At 37.7% G+C, this 22,511-nt stretch overlaps 1 protein-coding gene across 11 annotated transcripts in view; it reads left to right on the top strand.

The window, feature by feature from the left end:
* The window catches only part of MCTP1 (multiple C2 and transmembrane domain containing 1), a 543,089-nt gene that overhangs the window by 446,966 nt on the left and 73,612 nt on the right, over window positions 1-22,511 (top strand). For 7 of the 11 annotated variants that reach the window (XM_057739092.1, XM_057739099.1, XM_057739106.1 and 4 more), the window contains one exon: window positions 5,156-5,275. The exons of 3 other annotated variants lie outside the window; for them this stretch is intronic. In XM_057739092.1, coding sequence (XP_057595075.1) covers window positions 5,156-5,275 — 120 coding nt within the window. Of the gene's footprint in view, window positions 1-5,155; window positions 5,276-9,855; window positions 9,916-11,501; window positions 12,714-22,511 lie in introns of those variants that run through there. One more of the 11 variants, XM_057739115.1, reaches the window with a different exon arrangement.

Genomic DNA, 22,511 nt, shown 5'->3' on the forward strand with positions numbered 1-22,511 from the left:
TGCATTGATATAGTACTTTGTGATAAAGCATTTTCATGAATATTACATAATTTGTTTCCCACAGCCAACTTGTGAAATAGACAGGTATTACCATTTCCATTTTATAGCTAATAAACTAAAATAAATTATTTATTTATTTATTGGCTGTGTTGGATCTTCATTGTTGCATGCAGACTTTCTCTAGTTGTGGCGAGTGGGGGCTACTCTTCGTTGTGGTGCGTGGGCTTCTCAGTGCAGTGGTTTCTCTTGTTGCGGAACACAGGCTCTCGGTGTGGAGGCTTCAGCAGTTGTGGCACATGGGCTCAATAGTTGTGGCTCATGGGCTCTAGAATGCAGGCTCAGTAGTTGTGGCACATGGGCTTAGTTGCTCCATGGCATGTGGAATCTTCCCAGACCAGGGATCAAACCTGTGTCCTCTGCATTGGCAGATAGATTCTTAACCACTGCACCACCAGGGAAGCCCTGTGTTCAGTCTTCATTGCTACACGCAGGCTTTCTGTAGTTGTCATGAGCACAGGTTACTCTTCGTTGCAGTGTGTGGGCTTCTTAGTGTGGTGGCTTCTCTTGTTGCAGAGCACGGGCTCTAGGCACACAGGCTTCAGTAGTTGTGGCACATGGGCTCAGTAGTTGTGGCGTGCAGGCTCTAGAGCACAGGCTCAGTAGTTGTGGTGCACGGGCTTAATTGCTCCATGGCATGTGGGATCTTCCCGGACCAGGGATCAAACCCATGTCCGCTGCATTGGCAGGCGGATTCTTAACCACTGCACCACCAGAGAAGTCCCTTGAGTTAATTTTTGTGTGTGGTATATGATAGTCTAGATTTATTCTTTTGCATGTGGCTGCCCAGTTTTCCCAGTATCATTTATTGAATAAACTTTCCTTTCCCACAAGAAGAGAAAATTACAGGCCAGTATCCCTGATGAACACAGATGAAAGAATTCTCAACAAAATATTAGCAAACTGAATTCAATACATTAAGAGGATCATATACTGTGATTAAGTGGGATTTATTCCAGGGATGCAAGGGTGCTTCAATATCCACAGATCAATCAACAGGATATACAACATTAATAGAATGAAGGATAAAAATCATGTGATCATATCAATAAATGCAGAAAAAGCATTTGACAAAATTCAACATCCATTTATGATTTTATAAACTCTCAACAAAGTGAGTGTAGATGCTACATACCTCAACATAACAAAGGCCATATATGATAAGTCCACAGCTAACGTCATACTCAGTAGTGAAAAGCTGAAAACTTTTCCTCTAAAATCAGGAACAAGACAAGGATGCCCACGTTGCCACTTTTATTTTACATAGTGTTGCAAGTCCTAGCCAGAGTAATTAAGCAAGAGAAAGAAAGAAAAGGCATCCAAATTGGAAAGGAAAAAGTAAAACTGTCTCTATTTGTGGATGACATGATTTTGTATATAGAAAACTCTAAAGACCACCAAAAAACTGTTAGAACTGATAAATGAATTCAGTAAAGTTGCAGGAAACAAATTCAACATACATAAATCAATTGCATTTCTATACACTAACAATATACTATCAGAAAGAGAATTAATAAAAAATCCTATTTACGGTTGTGTCAAAAAGAATAAAATACTTAGTAATAAGTTTAACCAAGAAGGTGAAATACCTATACACTAAGACAAGACAGTAATAAAAATTGAAGACACAAATAAATGAAAGTGTATTCCTTGCTCGCAGATGGAAAGAATTGGTATTATTAAAATGTCCATACTACTCACAACCATGTACAGATTCAATGCAATCCCTATCAAAATTCCAACAATATTTTTCATAGAAATAAGCAATCCTAAAATTTGTATGAAACCACAAAAGACCCCAAATAGCTAAAGCAATCTCGAGAAAGAAGAGCAAAGCTGGAGGAATCATGCTTCCTGATTTCAAACTAAACTACAAAGCTATAGTGACCAAAACAATATGGTATTGGTGTAAAAACAGACACCTAAATCATTGGAACAGCTTAGAGAGCCCAGAAATAGGCTCATGCACATATAGTCAATTAATTTACAACAAAGTAGGCAAGAATATATAATGCTCTTTCTTCTTTGACCTTTTGAAATCTTCAATGAAATTTTGAGAAAGAAAAAATAAATGCTTTCATATTTAAAGTTTATTCAAATCTCTCTTTAAAAAAAAAAAAAAGGGTATTTTCAAGAGCAGGAGCTCCTTACTTAGTTACCTAAATATTAAATTCTTAAAGAGCACCTAATGGGGAAGGAGACTATTTTCCACTACCAGGATTCATAAAGCTAATGCAGTTTCTTTCTTTGTCTCTCTCTTCTATATCTTTTCCCATCCTATGTTCTGGTGTTTGTGTTGTTAGGGCATATAAATACCATATGTATTCATAAGAAGTGTTCTGTCACTTCTGAGTGCTATATTTTAAGAATGCTATTGATATATTTGTTTGGATGTGGTGAGAAGATGTCCATAATGGAGAAGTGCCCAGAAATGATACCTTGTAACTGGTACTTTAAGCAACTAGTGAGGTTGAACTTAGAGAGGAAAGAGGCATGATAGATGGATTGATTACTTGCAGAATTATCATATGAAAAGTTTATTTGATGCAAAACCTGGCTGACAACTAATACTAATACACGAAGGCACCAGAACGTTCATTCTGGGTAACACCAGGACTTTAACACCAATGAGTGGCCATTACAAGGAGGAATATATTGGCTTGATAGGTTACAAATTACTACAATGGATGATATTTAGCAATGGAATAATCTGAGTCCTATCCATGAGACAAGATATACTAAGTCAAGTGAATGTCCTTGGAAAAGGCAATCATATAGGAGGGTCTAAGGGAGAAATTCATTAGTGGCATCCCAGATTGTAATTCTGAATACATTTTCCAGAAGTCACTTGGTTTTAAATAGTGGCTCTATAGGACTTTTACTAATGCAAATAATTAAGTAGACATGTTAAATGACTTGGGAACCCAGTATCTGTTTATTCATTAGTTCAGCAAATATTGATATATATTTATTGAACACCTACTATGCCCCAAGCACCATTCTAGGCTCTGGGGATAGTGAGCAAAAAAGAAAAAATCCCTACTTTTAAAGAGCTTATATTTTAGTGATTGCCTAAATTTTACAAATAAATATGTAAAGAATTAATATATTCTGGCAAAAAGTAATTTTCTCTTTTATATGTGTTGATGTCTGTCAAATTTGCCTTAAGTCACTTCCTGAATAAAGAAGTATATTTTTAAAATACATTTGAAAGAAATAATCATAGCCATCAGTTATAATTTGTATCATCTTTAAATATGTTGTATATGTTTCAAAAATTAAATTGAAATATTTTCCTTTTCTGGAAATCTATACTTTTCTGGTAAAAGGGAAAATATGGCTCATGTTTCATGCATTAACATATTTGAGATTTTTCTTATTCAGGAACTTGAATATATAGTTACCATGTAATTCTGTCTAAAATTCATTTCTTAGGTTACTAAACCATTATTTATGCTTTTCAGTATCCATGTGGGTTATGAATATCAAAGAGTTCAGTAAAATTTACAGTCTTCGAAATTTAATATCACGTTAAAAAAAAAACGATGGTACGGTAACGTCATGAAGTCATTTTAAATATTAGAGAAGGGATGTTAGAGGTGATCAGATCTACAGACCTCTGTTGAGAAATGAAAACACTGAGGCAGAGTGACTTTCTAAGGCCCAGAAGCTGTCTTCTGGCTCATGGGCCACGGGCCTCTGCCACGCCATGCAGGTTCATTTTCTCTGCAATTTGCATAAGCTGTGGGCTTGGCTGAGGTTTGTTAAGAAGGCTGCAAACAGCCCATGCTGCTGTGCCTGATGCGAGCGTTCCTAGGGCACTGCTCCTAACCCTTCTGATCCGTCAAATGCAAGATAGTTGCATGACCCCAACCAGCTGGTTCAAATTCCCAGTTATACTTTGGTTCAGCTAAATCTTAGCAGGCAGACGACTTCCTAGTTTTCGGTATCAGAATATGTACTACCCAAGGACCTTAGTTAATAAATAGTTAGCTTTCTCAGTTTTGTAAGTTATTGATATCATTTCCACAATAATTTTTTTGAGCATTTACTGAGTACCAAGCAATGTGTTAAATCCTTAACACGTTTCAGCTATTTCTCACAACCTCTCGGGTAGATACTCTTATCATCCCCATTTTACAGAAGAAGAAACTAGAGGGACGATATATACCATGCCAGAGGTTATAGGACTAGTTAGCACCAGGGATGGAATCTGGCTCCTAACTATCATCTGACTTAAATTACCTTAATTTGGCAGCAGGAGCCACAGACCCAGAGAATTTAGATGATCTATGCAGGGTTATAAGAGTCTGGTGGGGAATGGGGGTAAATCACACTTTAAAACCATTGCTGGCTTATCTTACGAGGCAGATGCTCTTAGAATGCTTCCTTCTGCCAGCCTAGGTGAGCTCTTAAACTTACATTCCTCTTACAATTTTAAAAATCATTTACATACTTAGAGAAGTAGGTAGTTTTAAAGGATAATAAAGTTAGACATTTAAATTTTTTCTTTGACAAAGTTACTCTTTTTTTTTAATAGCTGTTTGATTTCTATGGCAAGGCTGAATGTTTTTACAGATGTTGGTAGCAGTGCTTTTATTCATAATGTGAAATCTTGGGGGCTCGCTGGTGTAGGGTGGGTATTTTCATCTGCCTATTATGCTGTTACATTGTATTATCCAAGTGAGATTTTTTAAAAGTCCCTGATATTAAATGGTGATTCATCCTTTATCATTAAGGCAGATAGACTGGTTATTTCTGACAATGTAGTGAAGCTCATTCTGCTGCCTTTTTTTTTTTAAACTTTATTTTGTCCAACCTAACAATAATTTCACTGGAGAATAAAATTAAAATTGCCTCACTGACAATGTAATGATATCAGTTTTTCCTCCTTAGAAATTAAACAAAGTAAAAATCTTAGTGACTTTCCAGGGGTCAGTTGTGCTTTAAGAAAAATGCCTAACAAGTTCTCAAGGTTTTGTTTTCAAGAGAAATCTTTCTGTTCTGAAGCATTTTGAGGTGCAGTATGGATAAGAGAGTCCATTTAATGAAATTCAGAGTTGACTCATCTTTTTTTTCTCCCTTCTCTCTCCTCCAGCTCTTTCTCTTTGTTGTCTGGAACTTTGAGCTCTACATGATACCACTGGTTTTGCTGTTACTATTGACATGGAACTACTTCTTGATAATATCAGGGAAAGATAACAGGCAACGTGATATAGTAAGTCTCTACTTTCTTATTTGTATGAGGTTTTGTTCTTATACCTAGTCTCTCCAGCAAGATCAACGTTGAATTTGATTTTGAAAACCAGATATTCTGTCTATGAATACTCAAGTTTGGAAGAAAGTTTTATCAGTTCAAAACCAATAACTCTTTAGTCCTAACACAATAGAAAGTATTCATCTATTTCTAGCATTATTCGTTTTGGTAGGAACTAAAGTTGAGAGCACACCAAAGAATGAGTTATGATTTTTAAGTATAAATCAGTTATTCCAAATGATTATTTCTTTTATTCTCCTTATTTGTTTTTATGTCTTAATGGATCCTGAGTTAAGACATAACATCACAAAATTATCTATGGTCAGACCAAACAAATATACTTGATTTAAGACAGTTCTCTGTGGTCTGTCATTGGAGGGAAGGAAGACTTGATGGTTGTTGGCCTAGAAAAGTGCATAAGGTACCTTAATTCAGTGTTCATTCACTGAACAACAAATACCCTTCTCTGTGTCAGAGGTATATTAGGATACTGGCTCATGGATCAAGAGCTTTCATTTAACCTAAGGAAAGTTCTACTGCACTCATTTGCCCTCTCTGGCATTTCTGAAAGTTTTTAGAATGTGTGAGACAACCTTTTCTCTCTCAAAGAGTTTTAGACTGAGAAGCAGCAGATAGCCACATTAATCACATTTGTTATTCTCCCACCAGTCTTCATACCCCTAAGATCATCTCAGTCACTACACCCCTAGCAAACATACAGCTTCAAAAACTTTCCCATATGTAAATAAATGAGAGGGGGATGTCTTATTCACATAGAACATTTGCAATTTTTAATTCTATAGACAGCTGTTGGGAACAATTTAAGGGTGTGCCAAACAGGAGCATCTATTTGGTAGCTGTTTGTCAGCATCAGCGTACATTGATTTTTTTATTTGCCATTAAGGACCTCCCTTTGATTGATAATCAGGACTTCTGCCAACTGTTGTGCCCATAGTGATTCAGGAAACAGAGTTATTTGATCATAAGTTTAATAGTATTATATACTTTATTATAATAGCATCATAATGGTTGCACAGACATACCTATGACGTAAAAGAATTTTCCTTTTAAATAACTCAAGCAAAATAAACTTTAAATGGTTACACAAGCAAAATAGACTTCTTCAAAATGATTTTCTTTAGCATCAAAAAGAAGAAAAATCCAGATACACAACCACCAAGTACATGGCAAAGTTGCCGACAACACATCATGTTTATTTCCCTATGTTGTTTGTATATATTTCTGTCTCTCTCATGAGACGATAAATTTGAGGTAGGGCACTGCTCATCTTTCTACTTGCCACCATCTCTAGCACGTGTTTTGCAAATCAGAGGCGTTCAGATTTTTTTGGTAAAGTTTATCAAACCAAACATGAGATTGCTGTTAGAGATTTTAATGGTTAGGCCTCATCAACAGACAAGACATTATTATTATTGGCAAGGATTCTATGGTTATGTATTTAACTTGCACACTGAGAGACCAGCCCCAAATGCCATAAGCCTTGGTGTCATGGGGACTGATAGGTACTTTTGTCAATTAATCCAGAATGTTTTCTTTAAGAAGATAGGACTCTCTTAGACAGTTACTTTCTTGTCCCATTTATTTCCGGGAGGTTGTCGAGAGAGAAGAACATCTACTTTTCGTACAGTTGCCTTGAGACAAATTTGCGAATAAGAATGTTTGCAAATAGGAAAAAGTGGTAATTTAGTTTCAGCTTCTTAACCCTATGAGGGGGCTTATCTTCAATATTTAGTCATTGGTTTGAGTATTCTTAGTAAGAAATTCTGAGACTGTAGACTTTGCTTGTTATTTTCTTCAGAATATACCTGCCTTGGCTGGAAAGGTCCACTTTTAGAGGGAAGGTAATAATATATAATGTATCCGCTTATACTTAAAATCCTCTGAGAATTTGTATAAGCCTATTGAAAATTTACATATCATGTAAATTTTTCTACTGCCCTTTTCTCCCCCCAAATTTAACTCTGGTATAGTACTTGCAAATCTCTCCTTGTAGGCACATCCCTGACAGAATCCGCCTTTCAGCCATGGACATTTTTTCCCCCAGCACAGCCCACAGTGAAACAGTCTGTAGTCGAACTTTCACGGAATGCCAGCTACACTCCATAACTCCCAGTAATTGCCTTTTATTTGCCCAAAACACACATATCCACATATTTTGTTCTTTCCAGGCACCACAGCAGCAATCACAACGTTTCATTCAGCTTCTTATTCACTGGCTCAGTTGAGACCTTACGTAACTCTTAAATCCAATTTGTCTAATTATGTGTTTTCTGCCATACCCAGCTGTGCATTTGAACTGGTTGCTCCTTTTGAAAAGAAACCTGGGTTATACTTTGCTGGTTATAGATTGTACACACACACGCACGTACACACACACGTACACATACATATATATTCACACACACATATATGTAAATTAAGGGAAAGTGTTTGTAGGGGTTGCCGTGCTGTGTCTTAGTGACTGCTTATCTACTGCATAGTGGATAGTACTGGAAGAATGGTACTTTGCCCTAAGTCCTTATTGGTATCCCCCAAAACAATGCAGGATTTTTCAGCATGTGTGAAAACTTTAGGGAGTCTCTTAAGTGCATTAATCACACTGTTGGCTGATTCCAAACTAGGAAACTTTCTGTTTTAGGAGAAGGTGTGGGGGTGGGGGGAATATTCTGTCACACACAAAAACTCATCTGTACATTAGTCAGCTGAGAAAATTCAATTAGGATGAAAATTATAAAAGAAAAATCAAAATGAACTTCAGGTTTGTGTAGCAAAGAAAGAAAAAAGAATAATATTTCCATGACATAAGAAGTTGCAAGAGAAAAGGAAATAAATACTGTAAAAGATAAAAAGTACATAGATGGGTAAAAATTCTGTCTTCAAAATATTGGTGGACAGTTAAGATTAATACTAAAATAGCAAAGGATCTCTTTGTTTATTGTTTATTAAGGAGACAATTTCCTTTTTGGAGACTAAGATCACAGGAACTGAAACCCCCTACCTTTTCCCCACCATGGCACCTGTTCTAGTTTAATGAGAAAGATGAGATATAATGCTTGCCAAGTAAGTTTTGCTGCATTTAATGAGCTGAACCTGTTGAGGACAGGATAAGGAAACAGCCGTTCCTGAGTCCAATGCTGTTGACTTAGAGGTGCCCATGAGAAAGAGGCGTGGTTAGCAATGGTATTTCACCTCTGCCATTTCTCAGTTAGCCTAGTTAAAAATAAGCAATTCTAGATCTAAATCTACCTATTCTCAGACCATGACATTAAAATTGCTAGCATAAGAATTGCTAGACTTTTCCAGAGAAAACTGTTTAATACAAACTTTATTCAGAAATGTCTCTGGCATGAAGGGGATATGAAGATAGGAATGTCATACTTCTCTTGGTTTGAGCCATTACTCCAGAACCAGGGGAAAATCGCCCCTGCACTGCCTGTTGGGCTTGTACCAACTACCCACATTACGGTTACAAGACACTGAAATTTTGTAAGAGTAGATGCCAGGACGTGATCTTTACTTTGGATTTAAAAATGATCAAATCCTCATTACACCCCAGGCATCGTGTTAAGCACTTTCTTCCACCATGTCATTTAGTGTTCCCCCAGGAGAGAGAAGCTGATCGTGTCAGCTCAGCCCGTGTGTTGGGGCCTCCTAAGTCAGGTGACCACTCGTTCTCTCCTCTGTGACAAGCAAGGGGACATACTCGTGTGGAATAAGCATGGCTACAAGAGCCCTTCCTTGAGAGTGGGGAAATCAAGTCTAGGAGGATGAAAGAGATGGGTCGGCCAAGCAAACCAGAGCTCTTTCATGCTCTCTCTGAGATAGGCATCGTTATTACTACTTCACATACAGGGAAACGGGGTAGAGAGGTTCAATAGCTGCAAAGGGACACAGTTAGTTAGAAAGTGGCAGAGAGGGTGTTAGGATCTGTCAGTCTTTCTGAAGTTTGAACTCCTTACCACCCATCAGTACATTTCCTCTTGGGGCTATATTTTCGTCCATCCCAGGTCTCCCTGGGTACCTTTCGGGCACGGTTCTCCTTTAAGTTTCAGAATAGTCAGTGGTACTAACTCTACCTTTAAGCAGACAGATTGTTGGCAAACCCTCATTTTCCCCACTCCGCCCCACCTCCTCTCCTCTTTTTCAGGAAAATGGAGCAGGTATCTATTAAGCAACTTGAATGTATCAGATATCCTGCTTAGCCTTTTAGAGACATGGTCTCCTTTAATTCTTTATAATAACTATATCAAATAAATGATTCTAAATGATTTTATCCTCACTTTACAAATGAGGAAATTCAAAATCAAAGAAGGTGAATAACAAACTCCATAGAGTAAGTGGGACACGAACCCAGTCTGCCCTGTTCTGAAGTCTCAGGCTATTTTGGCATGCCTTTACCAAGAGATCCACTTTCTAAGTGTCTGGAGCCTTGCATGGAATCCCAGGTATCCCCAGATTCCTTCTTGTGAGGTACCCGGTGACCTCGCACGAATGGGTACTGATCACATGTTTGATCCCAGGTGACACCATTCATTTTCAAAATCATTCATGACCTGGAGGACGAACTTCCATCCACCCAGGTGAGCAAGGGAAGAGTAAATCAAAGGTAAACCTCCTTCACATGAGTGAAGAAAGTCTTTGAATATCTTTGACATTCAAAAATTCTTCAAAGCAGTGTTTTTAATTACCTTTTAAAAGAGCATTCACTTTTCTGTCATCCTATCCCTCACACATAACAATCTCAGTTGCCTAATCAATGGAGGCATTGAGAGACTGAAGAGTAGGCCAGATCGATGAAATCGTTCTCTGACTCATGATCTCATTGTGATACAAACTGAGCCCACGTCTGCCTGCTGAAATACTTTAGTAAATACTGAAATGTTCTGTTAGTTCCCTCACATGGCAAAGCCCTCCTCCATGCTTCTTTTCCCCTTTAGAATAGTACTGAATGTATTTGCTGTTCCTGGTTCCATCCCAGTTAGGCCCAGAAGATTGCTGTCTAGAAATAAAGCTTGTAAGGAGAGAATTTTCTTTGCCACCGTAAATGCTGCTGATTGGACAGTTTGGAATCATCTACCAAATACAAGCCACCAAAGAAACATCTGATTGTTTGACCTGAGTTCTTGTAAATCAAACTCATTTATTATTTTCTCAGCCAGTACTCTCAGTTCCAAAGAAGTCCGTGGTGGAATATTTGAATAAGTAGACTGCTGAATAAGTAAATTATTCCTAACAGGATCTAGAAAGACTGGCCAAAGCTGAGCTGAGACGAACAGACTCCATATGAAAAGCACTTTGGGTGTATGGTCAGACCCTCGGCACTTTAGTAAGGGCTTTATTATTCACAGAAAGTAGCATAGATCAGAGCCTCCTGAGTTTGCCTCTCAGTACCAAAAAAGACCATGTGCTTGCTCTTAACAGAAGCAGCGCTGAGTCATACAGCCTGTAAACACATCTAAAAATGATGATCACTCTTTTCTTTTTCCTGCTTATTTCAACAATTTTCTCAAATTTTTAAGAAGGTCACCAGCTTGCAAAAATGTGAGGAGGACCATGAAAAGAACCAAACCTTTAGTTTTCCAACCCAATCACAAGCATAAAGAAGTAGAAACCAGCAGCCAATCAGATGTCAGTAGCAAATTTCATCCCTTGTGACCCTCTCAAAACTGTTCAACCGCATAGACGTGCCAGAGCATCCCTCACTGTACAGACGGGTGCCCTGTACTCTGAAGACCGTCACCTCATCAGGCTCTGGACACACACCAACAGGATTTTCACATTTTTTTCCACTCTTCTCAAATGTCCCACCCCCACCCCCATGCTACGTTCCCTCCCTCTCAGTAGATGACCAAGGCCTTTTACTTTGCAAATTTTCCTCAAGCTCCAACCCCTGAAGCCCTCTGAATTTGTTCCCAATTTAGGGTTGCCAGATTTAGCGAGTAAAAATACAGATAAATTGGGATTTCAGATAAACAACAGGAGATATTTATGTAAAAATAATATTCATTATTTATCTAAAATCCCAATTTAACTGGATGTCTTGTATTTTTCTGGCAACTTTCCCCAAAATCACAGCTTGTCTTCTTACCTCAAGGCTTGTAGGAAGGTGATAGTTCTGAAACAAAATGCTGATTTTTCTCCCTCTGCTACTTTTGTCTCTCCATAGTATCTTCAAGCATGGCATAGAAGACTCCTCATGTGTACACCCCGCCCAAACCATAGCTTCAGCTTTATCTCCCATGTATTCCAGCAGGATTGTCTATGTGCGTGTGTTTTGGTTTTGAGAATGGAATGTTTAATGAGCAAAAGGTGGAGGTACTGGGCAGAAGAGGGGAGGTACAGAAATAAAACAGACGGTACCCGTGCTCTTTTGTCATCTCTTGCACCCAGAAAGCAACCATTCATCACTTGGGAGAGCAGGAAAACAAAGTCCAGAGAGCTTATGCCACTTGCGAAGGCTCACACAGCACAGCGGGACCAGAAGCCAGTTCCAGCTGGCTCCCAGGCCGATGTTCTCTGCCTCTCCTCTGCTGCACGCATTCCACAGGCCCGGGGAGGGCAGTGACTTGGTCCACAGAACATAACAGAAAGCTAAGAAGGAAGGAATGATGCCTCTCTCTTTGTGTAGCTGGGGAAACTGAGGCCTAGGATAAGGCAGTAACCTCTGCACGGGCAGAGAGTTTGTGTGGGTGGCTCTGTGTGGGACAGAAGTGGTGGTCCAGGGAAGGGCAGTGCCTTAGTGGGGGTCTCGAACTTAGTGGAGGGGCTGGTGCTGCACCTGGGAGCCCCGTGGGCACCAGAACAGGTGCCCAGCAGGCCAGCCTGGCGTGATGTGCGGCACTGTGCCAGCACAGGTGACTGGAGCACCAGAAGTCCTTGCTGCAGGAGCCAAATATTGAAGGGGTTGAGCTCAGAAGGCCTACGAAGAGGTGGGCACACTCCCTTGCGAGGGCCTGGCTCTCCAGGGGCATCTTGTCTGGGGCAGGCTCCAGGGCTCCTCTTCCAGCTGCACCATGAACTTGGAGGGAACCCTGTTGGCTTTGATGAGCAGAGGGTGGCCTAGGCATGCACAGGTCAAGGCCCTGCAGTGGAGGAGGAGGTCAAATAGGGCTCTCCTGCCATTGGGGGGAGTGGGTAGCTTTCAGGGATGGGGGTTCTTGGTCTCAGGAGAGGAGGATCCAGGATGGCTGGGCGGCTGTGGCGGCGGCGGCAGTATCTGAAGTCAAGTATATTTGTAGTTTCCCAGATAGTCAATATACTCTCTCTATAGCTTCTACTGTTTTCTTTTAAAAAAAAATATATGTTTATGATGTGTGTAAAGATGTATTTCTTACTTGTCATATATATTTTGTTTTTTATGAAAATTGGACCACATTAAAGGCACTGTTAGCATTCCTACTTTGAGTTTCCTTCAAATTGCTGGAAAAACACCTGAGTTTTAATGACTGACTAATTTTTATCATATGAATACTTTATTTTTTTCTCAAACACTCATTTTAGAAATGTTTGTTTCCAGTGTTGTTGCCATCTCAAAGAATGCTGTAAAGAAACATTCTAAACAAATCTCTGAGAAGATCCTTGGTAATGTCTTTTGGCAAAGTCCTTGAAGGAGAATTTCTGGGTCAGAGTATATGCATTTTGAATATTTTTGGTAGTTAATACTAATTTGCCACCCATTAAGATTTTAATATTTTATATATATGTGCCTGGGTAACCACCAATTATCTTTATCATTTTCCCTGGTGAGCCGTCTCTGACTTTCTGCCCATTCTTACCCCCCCCACCCCCCCCCCCCACGAACCCATCTTTACTGCCACACACTCTAAGAGGTTAAGTTCCCATATCCCCCTCACTGTATTATAATAAAAATCTCACCAGGGGTCTTCTTTACCTGCCCCAGATTGTTCTAACTGTATCTTCCATTTTGGGATCTAATCCCAGCACAGAGCAAGAGGTCTCAGATATAGCAACACAATAGTTGCTCAAAACCTGTTTAATGAATGAATACTAAGTATTTTAGTCCAGTCATTTTTTTCACATCAAAAATTGTTCTAGTTTTCATTCAACAAAAATGTATTGAACATTTGCAGGTACTGTGCTAGCTGTTGTTCAATGATGATTAAGACCTGGTCCCAGTAAATCTATTACACTTCAATAAAAATAAAAGAAAGAGAGAGAGGGAGAGAGGGTGAGAGAGAGAAAAAGAGAGAGAAAAGAGAGAGAGAGAAAAAGACCTGGTCCTTGCCCATGACAGTTTGCGGTCTAGTGAGGGGAACAAACTAAATGGAATACGTGGGTATAACAGGTGCAGTGATCGAGGTCTGTGGATGAAATGCAGAGCATGCAGCCAAAAGACATCTAGATCATCCCAGACGTATGTGCACGTGCTGCATATAAAAGAAAAGGAGGCTACCTACCTGTGGCCACAGCTCTATTCCACCCTTCTGTCTGTCCCTGCACTCAGTAACTCCGTGTTTGCCTTTAATACTTCCGTTTATTGTCTATCTTCTTAACTCTATTCTCAAACTGCAGCTCAACTTCAAATTGGAAAGATAAAATTGCAGAATGGTAGAAGATGAGCGTTACTTGTACGTGACATGTCAGTTCACATAGAGAAAGATGTAAAGGAAAACAGTTCTATTTTTAAAAGTCAATTTACTAAAGATCCTCCTCTCTAGAAGGCAAGCTTCTTTCGCTTTAGATCTATTAGGACTCTGGAGAGGTACGTAGAATTTAAAGTTAATGGTAGTTGTCGTAGAGGACGCTTACAGTTACTCTCATACCGTAGCCCCCACCGTCTTCCTGAATCACTCCCACCTTGCTCAGATTCCCCAAAGATGCATATGAGAATGTAGCAAGATAGAGATACTCTTCATTCCTATAGAGGATTTCTGCCCTGAAACCGAATGAGTTGTCTTGGTGACCTTGAAGGAAACCTGAAGATCTTGCCCTCAAATGGCTGAATTTCTCTTATTTAAACCCCAGTTGACTCCTGGATCCCCAAGAATTCATTGGAAAACCGACTTCCTAAACTCTCCTCAAAGTCTCCCGTGGATCCAAAGAACTCACCATCTCAATGGTTTTCCAAAGTGTCCAACCCAAGCATCGACCCATTTGTCAACCAAATGGTTTTATTATTTCTGTTCTCTTTCCAAAAGGTCTGCCCCCCCTAATTTTGTCATTTCTGTAATTGAAGAGTGGGACTTAGGAGAGGAGAAAAAAGGATATCCACGCTTTGGGTCTCACGTCTCAGGGTGGATGTGTATTCCACCTACTTCTAGTGATGTCCTGTTGGTTCTTTCTAAATGATTTTACACACTCCTCTGGGTAGACAGCCAAAACTTCTTGACACATTATGGTGAGGGAGATTGGATGTAGGACAACAGAAGTACCTCCTGGCTGACGCATGACCTCATGACTAGTTTGCATCATTTCCTGTGTGGTGGGGTGGTGTTGACAGCAGGTTTCATACAATGTTTGTGGAGACTTATTGTCCCTAGTCCAGAAAGGTAACAAGAAATGGCAAGACTTCAATTAACAAACTAAAAGTAGAAACCAACTGATATGTCTTTATCTGCGTGCGGAAAAAATTTATAAATCAGAACCATTGTTAGGAGTCCAGAAACCCCGAGAATTTTGTATTCATTTTTTGCGTGTGTGTGTTCCATGAGATAAACTTATTAAGAGCATATAATTTTAAAGCCTTTCTGTACGTAGAACTGGAATAGTACGCGCAGGTAACCAAACTAAAATATAGCTTCAAGGGCATTTTCTATCATTTGTTATCAAATTTATTTCATCATTCAAGAAAAAGAAAATACACATTATACCATATCACTTATTTTTTAAAAATAACAATGTTCTGGTAACATGCTTAAATGAGACACTATTCATCTAAATGAAGTTTCCAGACATGTTACACTCCCATGGGCAACAGCAAAAACATCTTTAAAATGAGTGTTGCTGCTACCCCTTTACAGTTGGTAGAGGTTGAGAGTTCAAACTTTGAAATTACAAAGACCTGGCATTAAATTTCAGAACTTCCACTTGTTAGCTGTCTGAATATATTCACTTCCCTAAGCCTCAGTTTCCTCACCGGTAAAATGGGGATAATACCTACCTTTGCTGTGGTCTTATGAGGATTAAAGAGATAACACACTGTGTTAAGCATATAGTGAGTGCTCAATAAATGATAATTAGGCACCCAATCATGTATAAAAGAAGCCAGTGTGGGTGTAATGGGTATTTAAACATAGCAGAAGTAACCACCTCTCTTGAAGAGTTCACTTGTAAGAACTATGGAGGATAATGGTTTTCCATGGTCATTAGTCCTTCTTGGTTTTGAACCTGTGGACAAAGATAGTAATACCGTCTCAGAAAGATTTCCTGTGTCTATAATCCACCCCCCCGCCCCGTGTATACGGAAGTCCCACAAACATGAAAACTACATTTTTATCAACACAAAAAGCTGACAAAGAAATCTCCTCTACAGATTAAAGCTTCTTGAAAACTGGATTTTATAGAAATACCAAAAAAGTATGCCATCTTACAGATCATATCCATAGATTCCTTTTTAATTTTTATTAGTTATCTGTTTTATACATATTAGCATGTATATGTTAACCCCATCTCCCAATTCATCCCACCCCCATATCCATAGATATTAGAAAGAAACCTTTTTCTTGATTGTTGTAATACAAATCTCCACCAGGCACAGGGCATAAAGACAAAGGCCAGCCGCACCGTGAGCAGAGAACAGGGCATTTCCTTCCCTGCAACCATCATCGAGTCCGTAGCAAAATACTCTTTCCTAACAGCTTCGCTCTGGGTGTCGCCTAAGAGAAGCAGAAAGGTAAACCTAGTAGCATACCAGGCCTGGGCACAGGGACTAATTTTAATAAATCAGAATCGAACATGAAAATGTCAACTTAATCAAGCATTTAAATTTTATTAATCAAGCCTAATTTTTATGAGTGCAAATAATCACTGAAGCTGGACAAATTTGTTCTCGATTGCATCAGAAACATAATTTTAATATTTAATGGACTGATGAATTTAAATGGAGAATTATCTTTATGAAACATGCTCTTCATAATTTGCCATTAAATGAGAAATAAAAAAAATCAACATAAATCTTACATAAAGGTTATTTAACGAAATGTTGATACTATAAATATTATAAATACATTATGCACTAATTTAGCAATCACACAGTACACTACATAAAGCTGAAATGATAAGTGGCCCAGGCAAGCTTTTCCTAGAATATAGAGCTCTTGTGTTATATTGTGGGAAGCTCATGATAAAATGGTCACGGAGGTTTTGTGTGAGGTTTCGTGAACATTCTTTTCATTCAGGCTTTTGTGCTGCAATTCACCATTCACCACACACATTCTTTCCAGTTCCAGTGTGGGTCTGAACCCACATGGCTGTCTTTTGTGTGGTGATTATTCTTTACAAAAAAGATAAAAAAAATTTTATCATTATTATTTATAGAATAGAAAAATAAGGAAAAAACTGAAGTTTTCTGACTATGATTTTTTGACATTCAAAATGTGCTCTATTTTTAAAGTTAGACTTTCTGACATAATGTTCTCAGGCCTCAAAATATCCTGGGCACAAGGGAAAAAAAAGAAAAAGAAAAATCAAATTAGCATCAGAATATTTTTTCTTCAAATGTCCACCTATTCTCCTCACCCCCTCTGCTACTCCCAGTTACATTGCTTAAAATAGGCAGTAGCAGTGAATTTTTGTAAAAAGTAAATCAAACCTAAGAGAGCAGTATAGTCCGGTTCAAAAGTTTGCTCATATTAATCTCCGAGATTAATGGTTTTTTGGTTTTCAAATTCTATCCTTTAAAGGTACCTAATCTTCCCAAAGTGTAGCACTTACCTTTATTATATCTGCTAAACTGTACATTTACCTGAAAAAATCTTCTTGCCTATTGCAGCTCTACTGCTCCCAAACATATCTGTTGGGGTTAGAGCAAAGTACATTTCTGAAAAGACTGGAAAAGACTGGAGATCATAACAGCTCCCTCTTCCTGCTTTGCAGAAAATGTTTTAAATAGATAATGTGGACTCTTTATTAGACACTTTAAAAAAAATTCATAAGGTTGTTTTTAAAACCTGAAACATTTAAAATTGTACCCTTTTTTGTTACAAATTTGTGGTTCTGGAATGGAAACTTGGTTTTATAGAGAGAGGATGAAGCATACAAGTTTCTTTTTTATTTGAAATCTGTTTATTATTAACGAACCAAAATGTTTTGCTTTGAAAATATTCAAGTTAATCAGATTAGTGGTAAGTCTAGTTATCTTTTAATTTCATTTGCAAAGCACATTAAACAATTCAATTTTTTTGGCCTTCTGTATAATTTTTAACCCCAAAATAATATTGTTTCAAGAAAGCATTAGTTTTTAAAAAGTGTATTGCAGGTTAATAGTTGACCTATTTTTTCCCTACTCAATCAAATTAATATGCAATATCGTAAAGACGCCAAGATTAGAATTTTCCCTGCAAGCAAAAATACAGTACATTGTGAAGCCTTTAGATGGAGACAGAGTTCAAATAAACACTAGAATTCTGTTCACAGTGCTTTGTGTAAGTATAAGAATGAACACTTACGAATACTGAGAAGGAAATATGAAAAGAAATTCATTTAAGATGCTTATACTGATCATAGAATTTATATTGTATTTAGCCTTTCTTAATGGAAGGGTTTTTCTGCATCTTAAGCTGACGCTTAAAATCTAAAAGGTTACATACTCTTGGCCAGTAAAGTAAATTTACTGTCCTTGTACCTTACAGCAAAGCATATTATACTGCAAATAAGAATGCTGTTGTTGATGGTGCAGGATACAGGCAGTATGTAATCAGTGGCATGCATCAAAAGTCATCTGATAGCCACATTAAAGCCACATTTCCTATTAAGAATCAGACTAAATTACAACATGGCACTTCCCAGAATGAGCCAAGGAAATGCATTCTGCAAGAAGAAATAATTGTATTTGAGTGTCTCTGTAAAAATCAGGAAGTCTTTTAGCAGTAAGTAATAATGCTTTTCTTTTTAGTCTGCCTTCTTTTGTATTGCAATATATTCAGCTTCACTGGCAAGCCTATCACACTAATTATTATTACATCTAGTGGTTCAGTTATCTTGATGACTACTGTAGCTGAAATACTCCAAGGTCAAATCCTTAATAGCGTGAATCAAACTAAGCAGCCATCATACATGCAGTTGCTTTTGAGATAGACTAGATGAAACAGTATATTCCAGACCTGTTTATAGGTTTTATTATTCTTTCACATGTGGAGTAAATTAAACGTACAGTTTAATTGCACCATTCATTTTGCAAAAGTTCCTTCTCAAAAAGCGTGAGAGGGGCAGGTGTCCTGTGGTGAAAATGACAGCACGAGTGCACCTGTAATGATCTTACTGACCACAATAGTCTTCAGCCCGACCTTCAGTGCTTTTAAGTGATCTGAAGTAATCCGAGTGGTTATATGCATCTTCTCAATTTATGGACTTTCAATAATTTCATGTGATACTTGCACATGGAGTACACCCACTGGCACACATATGCATGTTCCGCTTGGTTTATGCACTCACAAAATATATAAATGAACTCCAGACCATGTTGAAGCACACTGCTCTACCCACATTCCTCCATATCTCTAGGGTGGAAATAAGCATTTAGTTTGTAATGTATCCAAATATAAGCATCTGTACACATTTGGATACTCTATGAATATGAAATTAAATATGAAACTCCTTTCTTTTGTGACAATTTTCTTTCTTTAATTTTTTAACATCGCAGTTGCACATCTGGACAGCAGTGATTTCTTCTTTAATTTAAATGTGTTGCTTTTTTATAGACCGTTGTGAGTAAAGCAGTTTGAATTGTGCAACTATTCATTCTGAACATAGCAAAACATCCATTTAATTCAAAGATTATTTCTGAGGGGAAAAAGTAAACATACAAAAGAAACTGATTTGTGTCAGCTTTGGCTTTCCAGGGTTTTTGGCTTTGTGGTAGTCAATACTTACCTTACAAAGGTAGCCTAACCAAGATTTTTCCTTTTTGTTTTAAAGAGATATAACTAAGTGGAAGTCTTTAGCCTTGGGAAGATCATAATACAAAGTGCTTTAAGAATTATTCATGGAACTTTAACCCCCTTTTGTCATTTTAGCTTTCAAACATGCACCCTAAATTAGTATTAAAAAAGCAGTACTTAGTATGCACTGTCCCGTGATGATTTTAATAGTAAAGTTTACCTGAATCTACTTTTCCTCATCCTTTCACTGTTTTGGTCTGCCTTTTCTGCATCCTGCTGGTTGCCTCCCTTATACATCTTTGTCTAGTGGAATAATTCTAGACATGTTGTCCTGTTTTGATTCAGATTACCAGCATCATTTTTAACATTTTTGGCCAAATAAAATTTCATTTTCTTTCAAATCATAAAGCATTTAGTTGTGTCGAATTATAATTAAAAGTCATAATATTAATAGACCTCCTATACAACTGTATAAAACATATACTACAGGTGCAGTTTTGCTCCATTTTGAAAATGGAGTTTTAAAACATACAGCCACATATTATATTTTATATGTTAATGACAAATATTCAGCAAATATGGACTATGAAAGAAGAAATATTATGCTTTTAAAAATAGTATTATCTGCTTATTCTTTGGCTGTAATGTAGCTGGAATGCTGCATTTGGGGCTACCTACGTGTGTTTCTTAAAATGTCATCTTTATTAGTATTACATTCAAGGAATAGTACCAAGAATCAGTTTCTTTCAAGACCTTCCTCCAGTGTGTGGCATATAAGTCTGTGACGAGCGACATTACAGAAGGTCATGTCACTTTTAACTGCTTGCATTACATCTTTCTGATTTCCCTAGTGCCCTTCCTTTGTTTGATTAATACTACTTGCTTTCAAGCAAGATATCAGAAAGCATAATTTGGAAAAAGAATTCAAGAGCCAATCTGAGATATTCCCCCTCAAGAAAAGAGGAAAAAACCCAACTTTGGAAAATGTATCTTTTCTAACACATGCATTTTTGTCACTCTTCATTTTTTTTTTTTCTTCAAGGAAATCCTACAGATGTGTTGTTATTAAATTATTGCTGATAAATGTTTGGGCAATTGGACTTTGTAAACTTGAAAACAAAACTATGTAGCCCTCACTTGGTTTTATTTGGTTTTATTTGAAGAGGAAAGAGCTGGAGTTTGAGACCGGGACTCCTTTATTTGTTTTGCTTAGTTAAGTGTTAAACTCCAGCACTCTCTTTCTAAATAGTAGGTGTTACTTGAGTTCTCTGGGAAAGGTTGCAATTTTGTGCAATCATTAAATGCACTTCAGTGATATATACAGTTTGTTTTTAAAAGCTCAGTTTGCAGTTTCTGTATTCATTGCATTTGGCCAGGGCTTATGTCTTAGAGCACAGCCCAAGCTTCTGAGACACTCCTGCCTTCAAAGCCATCCATTTCATTGGACCGTTAAAGCCTGAAAATTAGTTGTGAAACCATTATCATTTTAATTGAGAATCTATCCACGCCTCTACCTGTGTCCCTTTATATGTTTCTTAGTGTCAGTGAAACATGAATCTGAATTGTGTACATTATTCAGAACCCTGAATATTTTGCCCAGGAAATAAATATATCATTTAATTTCCAAAAATTAATGTTTAACTGTTATTAAATTGATGTTATTTTTATTAGTAGCTCACATTTTTTTAGTACTTCGGTACAGGAACTGTGTTGAGCACTTTAAATACATTATCTCATTGGATCCCTAATCAACACTGTGGGGTAGGTGCTGTTATCATCTCCATTTTCCAAGACATCTTAAACTTCATCTGAGCAAAACGTAATAGCGGGATACATTCTGAAGCAGCTTAAAGACATCACCAGGAAACCATCTGTATTATAAATTCTCATTTGTAGATGTTTATGTTGTAACATTAAAAAGTCACTGGAGGAGGGGAAAAGCCCTCACTCGGGTGCTGCAACACAACACAAAGGCCTCTCGCTAACACAACACTTTTCTGCCAAATGTAAAAGCAAATGGGTGTGTGGGGTGGTTCTGGCTGCACATTTGTGAAGCAATTGTGCGTAGCCAATTACCCACTTGTGCAGGGTGGGAACAGTTTGGGTTTTGCAAATGAAGGGCCGGATTCTGTAGACCTCTTTGAGTCATTCTTGAACGTAAGATCTGCAACTGATTTATGAAATGTGTAAATTAAGTTCTTGGTTTGTTTTATGGTCCCATAGTATTTTGCATTTTTGAACATTAACTCGAAGATAGGGGAGATCTCCAGATCTTAAAGTAACAGTTGAATATCCATGTTTTCTATTGCCAGGCAAATCTTTGAAAACACTTTAAAGATTTGCTTCTATTAATCTGCATCATTGATTCGGTATAAGTCTTTACAGGTGAGCTAGTTGAGTTCTGTGAGATAAATGATAGGCCCTCTACCAAAAAGTGTGTTCAAAGGTATGAAGCATAGATGATGTATTCCTCTCTTTAGTCTATCAACAAATATTTCTTCAAAACATATTATGAACTGCTAGGCGCAATCCGACCCCTTTCTGCCTTCCTGGCACCTGTAGTGTGATATGGCAAGTACTGATAAGGAGAGACATATATATTATTAAGTCATTCTTAATAACAACCATCTAAAATATTGTATGATTTTTATGTGCAAGAATAAAGGTATAATATTCATGTCATTTTCCATATTTGGTATATGACTCTACATGGGTAATTTTAGGAAAAAATTACTTAATCTAATATGTATCAAATAATCATATTGTATACCTCAAATATATATAATTTTTATTTTTTAAAAATAATGACCAACCTTAAAAAATTACTTAATATAAATCTAAAATTTAAAACATCATTTTATTAGAGATAAAATTATAATCATTAAAAAAAATCATGTGAGCGTTAGGTCTACCCTTTTTGTTTTTCTTTTCCTCCCCCCCCCCTTTGTTTTTGATTTAGAGCGGGGCAGGGTTTGAGAGCTGGCTCTGCTATCGCACAATCTGGGTTTGAGTTCTAGTTTAGCTACTTGCTATGTTAGGTGAGTTCCTCTGATGTAACACAATGTACTGAAGTATTGCGACTGCCTCTCCTGTTTCAACCTCCATCACAAAGGGCCCAG

Source organism: Hippopotamus amphibius, chromosome 1, assembly GCF_030028045.1.
Source record: "Hippopotamus amphibius kiboko isolate mHipAmp2 chromosome 1, mHipAmp2.hap2, whole genome shotgun sequence".
NCBI lineage: Eukaryota > Metazoa > Chordata > Mammalia > Artiodactyla > Hippopotamidae > Hippopotamus > Hippopotamus amphibius.